This window comes from Capsicum annuum, chromosome 3 (assembly GCF_002878395.1).
Source record: "Capsicum annuum cultivar UCD-10X-F1 chromosome 3, UCD10Xv1.1, whole genome shotgun sequence".
NCBI classification, from domain to species: Eukaryota; Viridiplantae; Streptophyta; class Magnoliopsida; order Solanales; family Solanaceae; genus Capsicum; species Capsicum annuum.
In genome coordinates this window covers 243,526,656-243,544,406 of record NC_061113.1, presented here as the reverse complement: position 1 = coordinate 243,544,406, position 17,751 = coordinate 243,526,656, and the positions used below count along the sequence as shown (strand labels likewise).

Sequence of the window (17,751 nt, the reverse complement as noted above, 5' to 3'; positions counted from 1 at the left end):
TATATATATATATATATATATATATATATATATATAGGAAAAAAAAAGGAAGCACCTTTTGGTATTGTGTAAATTGATGCCACGATTTGAGGTATGGAAAAGTCTTCACATGCAAATTAGACTCTCTTTGTGATTTCGTTAAAGTTGAATGTAACCATCAATTTGCATTTTTTACATTCTTACACTAAAATGTTTTTTTTCCTATTAAAGAAAATTGATATCAGTAAATGATAGAAATTTGAGGGAAAATGTATTGTGTTAACCTTTGATGGTCTTTAAAAGCATAATAACTACTCTAATATTGATGGCTTAGAATTGTTTTTCAAATTAAAAGTGTTAAGGAAAATAGTATGAATAGAAGTTAATACTCTATTGATAAATTTTATTGCGTAAAAAGACTTAATTCTTTTTGAAATGCTTAATAGTTGCTTCAACAGGAAAAATAATTTCACGACAAAAATAAATAAAATCTTATTAAAAATCAACATCACCACAAAAGTGATTTAATTGGTTAACAATATTATTAATTAAAAAAATTATTAAAAAATTAATTATTAAACTATTGTAATAAACTTTCATCTTGAAAAACTGGAACATATATAATTGAGCCTCTACTTCTTTGGAGGTAGCGGTATAGACTCATACATTCTATCTTCTCCAAACCCCACTTTGTGAGAATACATTAGGTTTGTTGTTGTTGTTGTTGTTGGGCCTCTACTCATAATTTTGCTTTAGATCTCCAATTATATTAAGGAAAAAGGGAAAAGGACACCACGTAGCTCTTTTGAAAAATAATGGACAATAATGGCCCATGTTTCTCGTTTTGGACAAAAGTAACACTTTGACTGTTTTAAATGCCATTTATTAGCTCTTTGTTTTAATAAGTCATACGCGCCCTTTATTTTAACTAGTTTAGGATACGTGTGTTGCACGTGAATCAAGCGTTACTTAAGAATAAATATGTATAAAAAATAAATTATTGTGTGTACTTTATTTTATAAAGTGCAATAACTTCAAAAAATATAATGTATTATTTTAAAGATAAGAAAGTGTAGTTAATTAAAGAGGAATATGATATATGATCGTCAGATTAATTATTAAGGAGCAAAATTAGATGTAGCCAAAAATATATTTCTTGTTTGAATTTATTCTACGTAATATCTTTTATAAGTTGAGATGTTTTAAATTAATGACAATCAAAGTTTATATTATAAATATCTTAAGAAAAATTTTAGAATATTATAAATATTTAATTTTGGATTATAACTTAAATCAAACATAAAATAGATTTTCTTGAGGAGAAATGATCCTCGCAAATAGATACAACTCTTGTTATTTTAATAATTTATTTAAGAGCTACTCAATGAATTGGTTTTTCAATTTGATGAACGTACTCATTTATATATGCCACCTAATTTTATTTTTAAACAACTTCATTGTCTTAGATTTTAGGTATCATAAAGTGGCTTTTCAAGGAGTTAAATTATTTATAAGTACAATTTTATTTAACATTGAGTACACATTTCAAATCACAAGAAAGTCTACAACTATAAATTTATAACCTCTTCTATGTTAATGCTCATTTATCATTTGTTAGAAAAAATAAATTCACATGAAAATCGCTAATGAATTGCTCACTAACAACTCAATATTTAAAACACCTTTTGTTTAGCTTTTTTCTCATCTCTCTAAGAAGGCATCCCTATATAATTTATATTTTTGAGTTATAAAATTAAATGATGTATTCAAAATAAATAATTGAATCAAGGAAACAATAATAAATGATTAAAATGATAATACAATTCTTTTAATGTCTATTTGTACTATAAAAATGTCAAGAGTCTCATTAACCAAAAAAGAGAGTAACAACTATTTTAACAAATTTTCTATATATTCATATCATTTAATAATTCTTTTTCAATACAATTCTTTTAATGTCTATTTGTACTATAAAAATGTCAAGAGACTTATCAACAACAAAAACACACTAACAAATATTTTAGAAAATTTTCTATATATTTATATAATTTAATAATTCTTTTTCAATACAATTCTTTTAATATCTATTTCTACTATAAAAATGTCAAGAGACTCATCAACCAAAAAAGAGACTAACAAATATTTTAGCAAATTTTCTATATATTCATATCATTTAATAATTCTTTTTCATAAAACTTCATTCAATTGATCTTTTTATTTTTATAAAAAACATTCAACCGATTTTTATGAAAAAAAGCAAGGCTCTAGTATAGTGTGTGTACTTTGCACGTCTATTTTACATTAATAAATAAAACTACACATGAGAAGAACATGTTATTAAAAAATAGCAATTGATATAAAAATAAATATCATATCTATTTAAATAATATTAATAAAAATTGTATTTCAAATATATTATTATTTATTATATGTCACTTGATTTTTTGCCGGATGATTTGTTGGTTGCCCTACATACTTTAAATAAAGATAAAAATAATAATCAAATACATTAAATGAAGAAAAATCTAATAATCTAATAGTAGTAGATTTCAAATTCCAAATAATTCAATAAAAAATGGGAAGATATCAATAAACAATAGATTTTATATATCCCTTCTTAAAACACAATCTACTACATAGATTAAACCCATAATAGTGTTATTTTTAGCCTAATTTGTAAAGTCTTGAGTACTTCTGTCTTGTCATCTTCGATAATTTGTTTGTAAACTCTGCTAGATAATAAGAAATATAAGTTTCCATATCCATTGTGAGTATCAAAACAAGAACAAGGCAAAGCAATAATAAAGAAATAGTTAAACCATCGGGTTTATGACAATCAGTATAAAGCTTCTATTACATCCACTTCCATGAGAACACACAACTGCGACTTTGACAACCTAAAGATTTATATCTGAGACAATGTATGTGATATCAGTTTCAACAATCAACCTCCTTATCAAAAGAAGAAGGGTTGGCCAACATCAGTTTTACACCATTTTTCATAATACATATGCAGGTTATGCCCATATCGATGGTGTGGATAGATCTACAGTTAACATAATACATAGATCAAATATCATATCTCATTAATAAACAACAATATACCTAGTTTAGATGATTGTACGCAGACATTACCCCTACGTCAGAGGTAGAGAGACTGTTTCCGATAGACCCACGACTCAAGAAAAACATTCAAAGCCATTCAGAAAATGAAAATGAAACAACAGATTGTAACAAAAAATTCTACAACAAAACAATATGATAGTTGAATTACAAGAACCATATCTCAATAATTATGTATATTCAAATAAAGAAAAAGTAGAAGACGGAGTAAAAGAGGCAAACTTATAGCCTCAATCCAGTGTTGGAAAACTAATATCTGAGCTTCAGCATCTTTAGACAGATGCTTACCAACCATGACAGAATGTATATAAGAAAGAGTGGAAGACGGAGTAAAAGAGATAGACTTACAGCCTCAATAATATCCGAGCTTCAGCATCTTTAGACAGACGCTTACCAAAACGCAAAAGAATCTATTATACGTAAAATAAATTGATGAAGAAGTTCCCAACCCTGACCAATGAAAAGCCTGCTCAGGTTATGTAGGGGCGAAACAACAAGCTTAGTCCCTTGCTATCACAGTTTTTACTATCAATTGTAGATAATGTATAATTCATATATTAATTTTAAAATCTAAAATCTCAATTAATAATTGTCTTCAAGAATACATGATAATTTATTATCAAACTTCAAGAAAACATAAAAATTTAAGAAAATTCTATCCTAACTTACAAGCAATTTATTACTTCAAATGTAGATACTATCTAAATTTCAATTCATAAATAAATAAATGTAGACCTAAATTAGCTTAAAAAACAAACTAATATTTTATAAAAGTTAATTCAAATCACAAACAAATTTATCTCTTGAATCATAGATCCTATCAATATTTTAATTCATAAAAAAAGAAATCTAAACCTAAATTAGCTTCAAGAACATACTATTTTTTAAAAAAACTTAGCTCAAATCACAAGTATAATTGATATCAATAAGGTAAAGAGCACTGCGTAATCCTGTGGGGTGTAGCTTGTTTTCAACCACTTCAACAATATTCTCTATGAACTTTGCCTCATGTCTGTAAGTTCAGATTAAATTTGAATGCCATCAAATCTGAATTGAAGCGCTAAAAACATACGGTGATAACAAACAAAAATTTATTATAGAGAAGTATTCTAGAAATTTGAAAAAGAAAAATATATACTGAAATACATACATATGAAAATATTCATATATTTGCAATTTTCAGGATGACAAAGACCTAAAATATTCTTTATTATAGAATCCCACAAGCGGAATTCATCGTTAGGGCATCGAAAAAATATCTCTAACCTTAACACAAAAAATCCTCAAAGTCGGATTGAATGTTCATCTATCATCTGTAAATTACAAGATAACAATACAATTATAGAGATGTTGGAATAATACGATTAAAACTAACCTTTATACAAAAATTTCTCAAAACTCTATCGAACATTCATTTACCACTTGTATTAAAAATTAACATTAACAAATAGTAAGAAAAGTAAATACTACAACAAAATAGATAATAAAACAATCTGATTAAAACTAATAAAAATTGTAATTTTAAAGCAAATCGAAAAAGCAGCTAAAAGAATATCTTTATCGCCAAAAATTCTATACCCTACAAAAACATAGCAAAAACATGACAATGGAATTAAGTTGTAGTTAAGGAACAGGCAAAAAACAATAAGGGACGGACTTAAAAAAAAAAGGATTTTTAAACTCTAATCTTCTCGTAATATATCTTGTGTTGGTGAACAAACTTTGATAAAAAGGAAACTGAAAAGGATTGAGTATGTTCCTTGAAATAACGCCTAAACTAAAATTTAAGATGGAAAAAGTTGAACAATATTATATAGGTCTTTATCAAGCTCTATAATTGAAGTTTTCATATGGACAATCTGACATGAATGAACTTTGCAAGCTATTCTGCCTAAAGTGTTAGGAATTAAAGGATAACATTTAATCAGTGGTTGACGTGATAACAAGTTTTTATCAAAAGTGATAAATATTAAAATTATGTTTAAAAAATCTCTAGGTTTGTTAATCTTTTACGTTGTTGTACCAATGATCGTCAAAACTTGACTTAAATAGAATTAATTGAAGAGTTTTTATTTTAATTAAGGTAAAATTCTAATCTTTTAATTAAGGTAAAGTTTTAATAAGGAAAGGTTTTACCATAAATATATTTAATTAATTTTTAACTATTAAATATTAAAAAAAATTAGTAAAAAGACGATTTTATCCAAAGCAAAGACTTTTAATGAAGGACAAAAAGTTCAAACGTGATTTATAAGACCCTTTACACTTTTAATATAATAGAGATAAGCCATACACTAAAGGATAAGGTTTGCAGTTGTCCTTTTCTCCCTCCAAAAAAGAAATAATTGGTATCTACTGTTCCTTCACTTCTTCATTCTTTCCATAACCATTCTTCTTTCTTCTTTCTCTTCTTTCTTCAATCTGTGATAGTTAAAAACCCAATAAAACTCATATCTCGTTTCTTCTAGTTTTTAATTTTTTCTACTAAGAACCCAACAAAACTCATATCTTTTTTCTTCTAATTTTTAATTTTTTTCTATTTAGGTTATCTAAATTGAATTGAGTTTGTGAATTATGTGGGTGGATGAAAAAAGAGATAGAAGAATGAAAGAAGAAAAAATATACAAAATCTAGAGGTTGATCGGGATGGAAGAAAAGGGCTATTGTGTTGAAGCTAAAGTAATAGTGGATAGATACGTGACGAAGAAATTTGAAGGAAATGGATTGCTTTTGAAAAAAATTGTGTTTTATGATTCGAGACTGCATAGGATTGATTATCTATGGAGATTTCAGAGAAATGAAGATTTGTATATGATGTGTATAAAAACTGTATATTTAAGGTTTGTATATGATTTGTATAAAAACTGTATAAGAACTGTATATTTAAGGTTTGTATATGATGTGTATAAAAACTGCATATTTAAGGTTTGTATATTATGTGTATAAAAACTGTATATTTAAGATTTGTATATGATGTATATAAAAACTGTATAAAAACTGTATATTTAAGGTTTGTATATGATTTGTATAAGAACTGTATATTTAAGATTTGTATATGATGTGTATAAAAACTGTATAAAAACTGCATATTTAAGGTTTGTATATTATGTGTATAAAAACTATATATTTAAGGTTTGTATATGATGTGTATAAAAATTACATTATATAGAATATATTTTCTACATATGATCTGTATAGAATTTGTATCATTGTTGTATAGGATAATGTATATAAACTGCATAAATATTGTATAGAGTTTGTATCTAAATAATTAACCTCTTGGCAAAAATTAAAGACACGAAAAAAGTTTTAAAATATGTATATAAGTCATTAAAATATGTTATTTTTAAAAAATTGTATTTCAAAAAAATACAAAATTTTATTTGATTACGGCATTATAAATTAGTATTTGATTATTTTAAAAGAAAACTACAAAATTTTATTTGATTGTTTTATTTATTAATAGAATTAAAAAAATATATAAAAACATCAGTTTCTTTTTTTTAAAATGAGCACAACTAAAATAAAAGGGAAAAGGAAAAAAACGCAACTATTAGAAAACCAACAACGAAAAAAGAACAAAAAAAGTTTAATTTTTATATTTTATATAATAATAATAAAAGAAGCAAAAGGAGAACAACAAAAGTAAAACAAAAAAGACAAAATCAGTAAAAGTGAAAAGAAAAAAAGTCAAAGAAGACGACTTTAGCTAGTGAAATGGCCAAAAAGTGGTATTTTGAAATATAGGTTATTTTTATGTCTTTTATTTTTGTCGAGAGACTATTTTTGTCCTTCTCTCTTATATTAAGCCGCCCCTTAGCTTGTGATTTTCACATCCATTCAAGTCCGGATAATTTTCCAGGTGTAAATCTCTTGTGCAATATTTCCTCTTTCTTTGCAGTTTTGAGTTTGAAAAATCAAGTTTGAATATGTACTTGCTAGGAGAGAAATTAAAAGTGACAAATGAATTTATTAAGTAGGGGCTTCAAGTTTTAAAAATTAGATAAAAGTAATACTAATTTTTTTTTTAGCTTTTTGTTTTTATACTTCACCCCAACAATTGTAAAATTTGTCTCAAGAAGTATAAAAATTGTCCTAACAATTGTAGAAGTTGTTTGCTGTGACAAGTTATGGGACAATTGAAATTGTGTGCAGTTGTCGAACAACTATGTGCAGTAATTTGAAGGACCTGACTTATTGTGAAACCACTCGCCCCTTCTAATTAATTGGAGACTTGAAATGTATTCTTTAACTTTTTCTATTTGTGGAACAAAATATACATTGTTCTAGATAATTAAACAGAAAAAAGTTAACTTGATGAAAATTGTTGGAGACCCATTTCTCAGGTGTCTATTTAGATGTCTAAGTGTATCAATTACTACAGGTCTACAACCCACGACCGAAAAAATCAAATAGTTATGCTGAATTTCAGACTGCTGCAATGACACTTGATACAAATGGTACTACATTATACTTCCTCCGTTTTAAAATGAGTGAATTGTTGGAGTATTTATTGATGTTTCAAAATAAGTGAATCGTTAAATTTATTTTCAAATTTACCCTTATGATTTGACAATCAATTAACTTTTAAAAAGGTATTACCAAAGTCATTTATTTCTTTTTTTGAGTAAAAATGAAAAGTTATGTTAAATTTATGTCTTTAATGCTTTTTCCTTAATCTGTGTGTCAAGATCCAACAATTCATAGTAATTTATTATGAAACAGAGCGAGTATACAGGAGCAACAACTACATGATGTAAGGAACGTTCTTTCAAAACGTAACCACAAGGATGTCATCGGTTCAATTATTTTAGCCAAACGCATCATCAGCCCACTAACTTGACACAAACTTTCGCGTTGACACCTCAACTAGGTCATATTCATTTTAAACACCTCATGTAAGGCTTCACTTGATACTCTTTTTTACATTATCAATACCAGCTTTAGCACGCGTAAGAAATACCATCCACCTTAAAAAATTGACTTATCCAAATTTGACACGTGGAATATTGTTTAAAAAGGGAATAACTTAATTTAATTTTTTCTAACAAATTAGAGAGCGCATCAATAGCGGTTGAATTTAACTAATTTATTCTTACCAACATAAATTAATTTTAACCGAACTTTTAACTTTTCAAAGAAGACTTGAACGAGCTCAATTTTGTCCAATTTGTTGAAAAGATTGACAAAAAAAAAAGAATACGAGATTAACAGATGAGAAGAACAAGACAAAACCAAATATTGATATTGAAGAAAAAACAGATGGAGAAGAAAAGAAAAAAAAAGATTTTTCAAGAAGTTGGAAATTTAGGACTGAATTATAAAATTAAAAATGAAGAAGAAGATAAATAAATAAGGATATGAGTCAATATTATCGTTAGGGGACCAACCAGGACGCCACATCAGCAAAAATGGCCTTCAACACGCCTTTAGTGAGTGAAACACACGCGATATGCCAATTGTGCAAAAAATGACAAAATGAGGCACTTGAACACTAGTTTAGGTATTTAAAATGAACTACGTCTGATTGAGACGCCAAAGTGAAAGTTCGTGCCAAATTTAGGAGTGTGCGTGACCAGTTATTTTTGCTCATTACAAGTAAACGGAAGTATACAAACGTAAAGGTAGAAACAGACACTGCAGACAGAAACACACTACACGTACCATATACATGTCAACTGGCTACTGTCTTGGTATTCTCAACTTAAACTTGCTACTTAAACTAGCATTAAGCCCATCATTGTTTTTAACCTTGTATTATGGCACTGATCAGTCAGTATCAGGTGTGTTGTAGGAGAACTTCGACAACAATTGTGGAACTCCAGCTATTATTCGCCCATATGTCTACAAAAAAGGGAATTGATTGCATCAATTAGTTCAAGTATAACATAAGAGTAAGGCTAGTTAAGGTTGAATAACTGTCTTGTCTGTAAAAGAAAAACAGATTGATCAATTAGCATGCTTATTTTCTATTCATGAATGTGCCTGCCTGCCTACGGTTCTGTACCTTGAAATTATCATGAACTTCACACAATGGAACAGCAAGAAGCTTGAGGTTCTTTGGTACAATGAATTTGCGACTTTCCGGCAACCTCACTAGAAAGACTTTTGTGCACTCCTACAAAGGGAAGTACCAATGGCCTCAAGAACTCTCCTCATGGCAAATTAGATAAATTCAGAATATTATGACCAAAGTACGTACCTTTGGCCATTTTATATCAGGCGGCATAAACGGGTAAATCACTGTTTCAAAGTTAGGTCTCCACCACATCCCAAGGCATTCACCTACCTACACTTCAAATGAAAGATAAAAGATAAATGAGATGCTTAGCCGAAAAAAATAAAATAAAATAAAAACACGTTGGTATAGTGTATAAAAATAATATTAAATAGAATGTACAAGTAATGCTGACATTACTAATGTTGAGATTATTTCTTGCGCAGTGTTTGTTTTAGTATATTAAAAATAACATGGTTAGCAAAATTTGCAACAAAATTATTGTTTTTACAAAGATACCCTGCAGAAAAGATGAGTAAAAGGTTTTGAGGGACAATTGTTTCTTTAACCTATGTTAATACATGCATTCCTTTGCATTGCTAATATTAAGGGTTGCCATGTATTAGTTAACGTAACATAATACCAAATAGAGTGTGTAACTAATGTTTGCAAGTTTGCATTATTTATACATAAGTTGAAAATTTTACTAAACAAGGCATTAATAATACACAAAGCTAATACATGCATGCATTATTTGTTGTACCAAATGATCTCTATCTCAATTGTTGACATACCTCCCAACTGTCATCTTCTCTCGCGGATAGGTTACTTGATAGCTTACGTCTTAGACATTCAATTTCTGTGTATGTCAAAGAGAACAATCCTTCAGTACTCAAACTCCTAACTTCAAGATAAAAAATTTGACAAAAGAGAAAAAATATAAGTATCATCATACCTGATTCACCAGGCCTAACACGACCACCTGGAAGCTTTAACATGGAATTCCGTACTTGCAATAATAATAAATGTGGATGTTTGGACAACTCAACCTGCAACATAATGTATTGCATATTATATCATCTAATAACAGTCAAGAATAGTCCCTTTCTTATGCAACATGTAAATCAATGGGTAAAAGACATTTGAATGATAGAAGAATACCTAACGACTTTTGGCAGCTTGAGTTGTTTTGATAGAAATCACACCCCTCATTAAGACCATCCATTAGGATTCACATGAATAAGACCATCCACGAGGATTCACATGAATAAGTATTGAGATCAGTCACGTAACAATCATGCACCACTTTATGGAACTTCAACTATTGGAACAGATGTCGGAACTACAATCATTACTGCTCTTTGATTTATCACTACTCACACAGGAAATTAGTTAAGATTGCAGACTCAGAGCCTGTTTGGATTGGCTAATATATAAGTCATAACTTATAAGCGTGTCCGACAGGCTCTTAGAACCTGCAAAGTTGCACAATTGACTCATGAACTTTCTGGATGACTCTACGTATGAGCACTTAATGAATCAAGCAGGTTTAGTTGAAGCACGCCATAGGCTTTACTTATTCAGCGCTTACAAATCAACCATGCTTAGCTGCAGTACCAAGTTGTTTAATAAAAGACAGACAGAGCTTACATCTTTAGGTCACTATTATACCCAAACGAACTTAAGCCTGGAGGTGTTTGTTTACTCATGGGTATCAAATCAAAGTAGTAGGGTCTGTATCCTACCCCACATGGTGAAGTAGCATGAGAACCCTGTCGCAACGGAGAAAGAAATGTTAGGTTGTGGAGCGTGATTAATATGTGACGTACATATCCAATTCATTAATATAAATAGCCTGTCCGCCGTGAAGGTTACCCACGGGTGTTACCACGAAATTACCTCTCTCTCTCCTCAAGAACTCTCTCTAGTTTTCTACATCCTCTCCATAGATTTAGTGCGTGTGAACTGCTAATCGATCCTAACAAGAAATGCTAGATAAGAGAACAGCTTCTAGAGCTGGAAATCACGTGTAGTATTTGAAAAGTTTGGATCATTTCTTGATTTGTTTCGCATCCTTGGGCAGGGGCCATGGCACGCTCTATCATTCCAATTTTATTGGATTTTCCCATCCACAAAGTAAATAGCCTGCTGAGCCAGTTGCTTGTTGCAATTTTATATAAAGTTAAAATGGCGTCAAAGATCCAAAACAATTTTAAATATGCGATTATATGCAAAACTGCTATTTCACGTTTCTAATTTATTTTAAATTTCTAATCTCATTGTATAAGTTCCTATTGACTGACATATTGATCTGCAATGACTCCTTAATAATTCATAATTTTTCTAGCTATATTCATCTTTAACCTACCAGCTTATTTAGAAAAAAACTCACAGCATTGAAGCACACCTTATACCCTCAGTGCTTGCACAAAGTTAAAGCACTCGTTAAGAGAGCAAACGCTACCAGCCTGTATCGCATTGAGCTCCATGGATTAAGCATAATGAAGCGGGCTTTTCATTGGCAGCAAAATCATTTTTTACAATCCCTGCATTTGTGAGAGTACAGAGGCTCCCGTGCCTAATTTTCTGGCTGAAACAACTGAAACCTTCAATTATTTCTAAAATGCGCTTTTAAAACCTTTTGGATGGAAAATAAGCAGTAGAAAGATTGGTTTTGTTCTGTCTTTACCTTCTACATTTTTCTTGTGAACCATTAGGTATCTAAAACTTATTGGTCTGACCAATTTGGATTCTAGTATCTTAATAAAGGTACTCCATACTAAGGGACCGAACCTAACATCTCTGGTTAGGCCTGTCTTCTTTTCCACTTTGGTGATCAGGAAGTCCTAGACACCGAGATTAAAAGTAAATTAAGATATCTTTGATAAAAAAATGTTGAAACAGAATACTTACTAATAAACTTGTTTGAAATATCTTTACATGATATAATTCACAAAAGTTATCAAATCCTATCCCAACTCTAAATGAAGCATCCCTACAGCGTAAAACAATAACTGCTACCTCCATCCTGATTTATGACGCATACTTATCTTTTTTGTCGAGAAAAATATCATACTTGCTTATTTACAAAAAATAAAAATTAGTCCTTTTTTTTTAAGTCTTTTATGCCCAGTAAGAAAGCAAGAAAGAGAAACTAACCAAAAGCACAGCTTGTACACAGGTCCTAAGTCCATGAGTATTGTAGCTGAAATGAGGAAACAAAAATCAACTATTGGGACAACGTCATTCAGTACACAGTAACACAGATAGATGGATAGATATATAGAAAGCGAGCAAGAAGAAGAGAAAATATACTTCAATTTCAGACGTTCGATGCGCTGAGTCAAGGTCTCTTCCTTGAAGGGAAGTGCCTCTTTTGAAGCAAAATAGTAATGATTGAGAGGGTAAATATCCAAGACGTTAGTACTGTGAGCTGCATCAACATTTCTACCAGCCATTGACGAGCTATGATCATCAGCCATAGTGCCTTTGACTGAGACGGAACAGAATCGAGACAAAATGTAAGAGCGATAAACAAGGGGAGTTGTGGGAAGAGCAGAGTTGGTAATTTTCAACTTACTATTAGTAGTAATTAAAGGAGGAGAAAAAACAGAGGACGTGGCTGTTCCAGAGGGGACTGAAAGGGAGAAAAAGGAAAAGGAACAAGTCGGTCCCATAAATTTATTGAAAAAAAAAATTAAGATTTTTTGAAATAACTTGAGCAGTTGTTGAATAACTATAATTTTAATAGTTGTTGAATAATTCGCAAAGTTGTTTATTAGGATAAAAAAACTTTAATAAAAAAACTGAAAAAAATTATCTCTTTCATCTAATTTAAAAAACTTGAATGAGTACACTTAATTGCATAACTTCTTGGTTCTCTTTAATCCAAGGTGCCAACTGAAGGGGGAAACAACAAATGGTAAATGGGAAAAATTATGAGCTGGCAGTACACACTTCTAGAATGGAAATTTCCATTGGTATGATTTTGAACTGGCAAATGTTCTAATTGCCGTGATTTCTAACTTTTGTCCCCAAATTAGAAATTGTGCTAATTGGCTGATTCGCATCATACATGATGTCTTCTATGTTTGTACTAGACATTGAAGGACGCATGTATGATATTTTTTTAATCTCAATTTATGCTACACAAATATAATTTAAATAATTAATTATTAAAATAATTTTAAATTTTAAATTTTAATTATTATAATTTATAATACTATTTCTTCTATTTCAATTTAAGTTATACTGATATAATTTCAAAAGTTCACTTATGTGGCAGTAGTATAATTTCGATAATCATTTAAATATTTTATGTTGACATATCATTTTGTGTCTATTTTATGAAATATTATTCATTTCTAATGCGATCGTAATAATTAATTAAGGGTGATATAATAAAATTACGATTGAAGCAGCGAAGAACTCATGTCTTAAATAACTTATAATAACTAATTAGAATTGATATAATAAAATTACTATAAAAAATACTTGTGTAAAAAGCATAAATAGACATCATATAACACATCAAGTTAATTTAAAAAATCAAAAGTTAATTTATTATTTTTGATCTATTTTATATTTTTTATTAAATATTAAAAAAAATTAATACTTAAATAACCTATAGTAATTAATTTGGAGTAATATAGTAAAATTATGATTGAAGCAGCTGAAGCAGGCAACACAAGTAGGCATGTCGATTATTTTATATTTTTATGTAATATTACAAATCTTGTAATAATTAAATAACTTATAGTAATTAGTTAGGGGTTAAAAAAATTTTAATACTTAAATAACCTATATTAATTAATTTGGGTTAATATAGTAAAATTACGATTGAAGCAGATGAAGCAAGCAACACAAGTAGGCATGTCGATTATTTTATATTTTTATGTAATATTACAATATTTTAATAAGTAAATAACTTATAGTAATTAATTAGGGATAATATAGTAAAATTATGATTGAAGCAGCTGAAGCAAGCAGCACAAGCAGGCATGTCGAAGACGTTCCTGCTTATTGACACTTATTATATATAGTAATTTATATTTTTATGTAATATTACAATTTTTTAATAATTAAATAACTTATAGTAATTAATTAGGATAATATAGTAAAATTACGATTGAAGCAGCTGAAGCAACCAGCACAAGCAGGTATGTCAAAGACGTGCCTGCTTATTGACACTTATATACCTTCAAGTTTACACGTTGATCCTCTATGATGACATTCTTCTTCCTCTCCGACTTTACGATATTATCCTTGCTAGTTTGATCATAGTAAAATTACGGTTGAAGCAGCTGAAGCAAGCAGTACAAGCAGGCATGTCGAAGACGTGCCTGCTTATTGACACTTATTATATATAGTAAGTTATATTTTTATGTAATATTATAATTTTTTTAATAATTAAATAACTTATAGTAAGTAATTAGGGATAATATAGTAAAATTATGATTGAAGCAGCTGAAGCAAGCAGCACAAGCAGGCATGTCGAAGACGTGCCTGCTTATTGACACTTATTATATATAGTAATTACTAGATACCCGTACCCATGCGGGCATTTTGACAACACTAATGTTCAAAAGAGATTCAACTTTGAAAAGATTATTTTTTACTTATTTTAATTATTTATTATAAAAGTAATTTTTTTATATATATATCTATAGTACAATAAACCAATGTTAACATAATATATACATTCAGTGTGAAACAAAATTAAGCTTGCTAGATTGGTCCAACCAATATAAAACTAATTATATAAGTGGATAAAAATCTAGCTAGATTATTGCAACTATAGTCGGTGACACATCTTTCATTTGGACATTCCTGAAAAAGTACATGATGCACGTCTTATTTGAAAGTTTCAAATATATAAGTTGAGGAGACATACATCGACTCCGAAATATTTATTGCACCATAAAATTATCAAAAGATCTTTGGTAGCCATTTAATAAGGAATAAAAAGATATTTATAAAAAATTGCTACCATGTATAATTCAATTACAAATGTCTAAATAAAAATATTATTAAAATAACACACGAGGACAAAATTAATAAATATAAGAAAAAAATAATATGCATGTGTAACCATTTTATTGCACCATAAAAATGAGGACAAAACTAATAAATATAAGGAAAATGCAACATGCATGTATAATCATTTTATTGCAACATAAATTACACTTGGGGTGTAAAAACAAGTAATTTAATAAGGAATGAGATGATATTTATAAAAAATTATTACCATGTATAATTTAATTACAAAGCTTTAAATAAAAATATTAATAAAATAATAAATAAGGACAAACCTAATAAATATAAGGAAAAGCAATATGCATGTGTAACCATTTTATTGTACCATAAAAATGAGGACAACAACAACAGACCCAGTATATTTCAACAAAGCGAGGTCTGGGGAGGGTAAAATGTACGCAGTCCATACCACTACCTTCAAGAAAGTAGAGAGGTTGTTTTCGATGGACCCTCAAGTCAAGATAGAGAATAGTATACCAAGGTCATAATGAGACAGGCTGTATAGCATAACAGAAATAAGAGATAAAAAAAATAAGAACACTAAGTCCCAGAGAAATGGGAAATAAGAGAAATACGAACAATACGGAATATGAAATAAGAACATAGATACCTATGTGGTAGTAACATGCCCTCATAGGCCTAAAACACCCACCACACCTAAACTCCCCTATCACCTAGCGATTACTTACAAACTCACCCTAGTCGTCTATCCTAATTCGCGACCTCCATACTTTTCTATCTAGGGTCATGTCCTCAGTAATCTGAAGTAGTTCCATGTTATGCCTAATCACCTCCCTCCAATATTTGTTAGGCTTACCTCTACTCCTCTTGAAGCCATTCAAAGCTAGCCTCTCACACCTCCGAACAGGGGCATCCATGCCCCTCCTCATCACATGCCCAAACCATCTCAACCTTCCTTCTCGCATCTTGTCCTCCACCAAAGCCACTCCCACCTTCTCCCGGATAATCTCATTCCTAACTTTATCCTCTCTAGTTAGTCCACACATTCAACGCAACATTCTCATTTCCGCCACCTTCAATCTTTGAATATGGGAGTTCTTGACTAGCCAACACTCCGCTCCATACAGCATGATCGGACGGACTGCCACTCTGTAGAATTTGCCTTTAAGCTTAAGTGGCATCTTCTTATCACAAAACACTTCCGAGGCGAGCCTCCACTTCATCCAACCTGCGCCAATACGTTTAGTGACATCCTCATCAATCTTTCCATTCCCCTGAATCACAGACCCTAGATACTTAAAACTATCCTTCTTACAAACATCCTGAGAATCCAACACCACCACCACACTGTCCTCCTGACTCAAGTCACTAAACTTGCATTCCAAATACTCCGTCTTGGACCTACTCAACCCGAACCCCTTAGATTCAAGAGTTTGCCTCCAAACCTCCAATTTCTCATTCACACACCCCCGTGTCTCATCAATCAGCACTACATCATCCGCAAATAACATACACCATGGTACCTCGCCTTGAATACTCTGCGTCAACACATCCATCACCAACGCAAAAAGGAACGAGCTAAGAGTCGATCCCTGATACAAACCTGTTTTGATCGGAAAATGCCCTGAGTCTCCTCCTGCCGTCCTCACCCGAGTCTTTCCTCTATCGTACATGTCCTTAACTGCTCTGATGTATGCCACCGGAACTCTTCTCACCTCTAAGCATCTCTAAGAACCTCTCTGGGGACTTTGTCGTACGCCTTCTCCAGATCAATAAACATCAGATGCAAATCCCTCTTCCTTTCCTTAAACTGCTCCACCAATCTTCTCACCAGGTGGATTGCCTCTGTCGTCGAGCGTCCAGGCATAAAACCAAATTGATTCTCCGAAATGGACACTACCCTACTCAACCTCCACTCAACCACCTTCTCCCAAATCTTCATAGTGTGGTTCAACAGCTTAATACTCCTATAGTTATTGCAACTCTGAACGTCACCCTTGTTTTTATATAACGGAATCAACGTACTTCATCTCCAAGCCTCGGGCATTCTTCCTGTCTTGAAAATGATGTTGAACAAATCAGTCAACCACCTTAAGCCTACCCCACCAGCATACTTCCAAAATTTCACCAGAATCTCGTCAGGCCCCGTCGCCCTACCTCTCTGCATCTTATGAATAGCCTTTCTGACCTCCTCTACTATAAAACGTCCACAGTAACTGAAATCACGGCTCTCCTCCGAGATCTCCAACTCCCTTAACACAATGCCTCTATCCCCCTCCTTATTTAAAATCCTCTGAAAATACTCCTGTCATTTCTTCTTAATGTGCCCATGTTCTTGAACCATAAAATTACTGAAATATTCTTGATAGTCATTTAATAAGGAACAAAATGATATTTATAAATAAATACTATCATGTATAATTCAATTATAGAGGTCTAAATAAAAATATTATTAAAATAATACATGAGGACAAAACTAATAAATATAAGAAAAAAGCAATATGCATGTGTAATCATTTTATTGCACCATAAAAATAAAGACAAATTCATATTCACCCTCTCTCATGTATTTTTTTCTCTATTTTCTATTACTTTTTTTTCCTTTTTCAATTTTCTTTTATTTTTTTTCTTTCTTTTTTCACTTTTTTTTTTTT

The 17,751-nt window shown here is 30.4% G+C and overlaps 1 protein-coding gene across 2 annotated transcripts; it reads right to left on the bottom strand.

Moving 5' to 3' along the window:
* Positions 1-8,584: 8,584 nt before the first annotated feature.
* Positions 8,585-13,079, bottom strand: LOC107862663 (pre-mRNA cleavage factor Im 25 kDa subunit 1). Of its 2 annotated transcripts, XM_016708292.2 has the most exons (8): positions 12,681-13,079; positions 12,416-12,593; positions 12,260-12,305; positions 10,056-10,149; positions 9,895-9,959; positions 9,305-9,391; positions 9,110-9,220; positions 8,585-8,946 (listed from the first exon to the last, which is right to left on the bottom strand). In XM_016708292.2, exons 1-8 carry the CDS (start codon positions 12,775-12,777, stop codon positions 8,872-8,874), a joined length of 753 nt encoding a protein of 250 aa, XP_016563778.1. In that variant the 5' UTR covers positions 12,778-13,079; the 3' UTR covers positions 8,585-8,871. The 2 variants fall into 2 exon arrangements, with proteins under 2 accessions (XP_016563778.1, XP_047265610.1); XM_047409654.1 differs by having other exon boundaries at positions 12,416-12,792.
* Between the last annotated feature and the right edge of the window lie 4,672 nt (positions 13,080-17,751).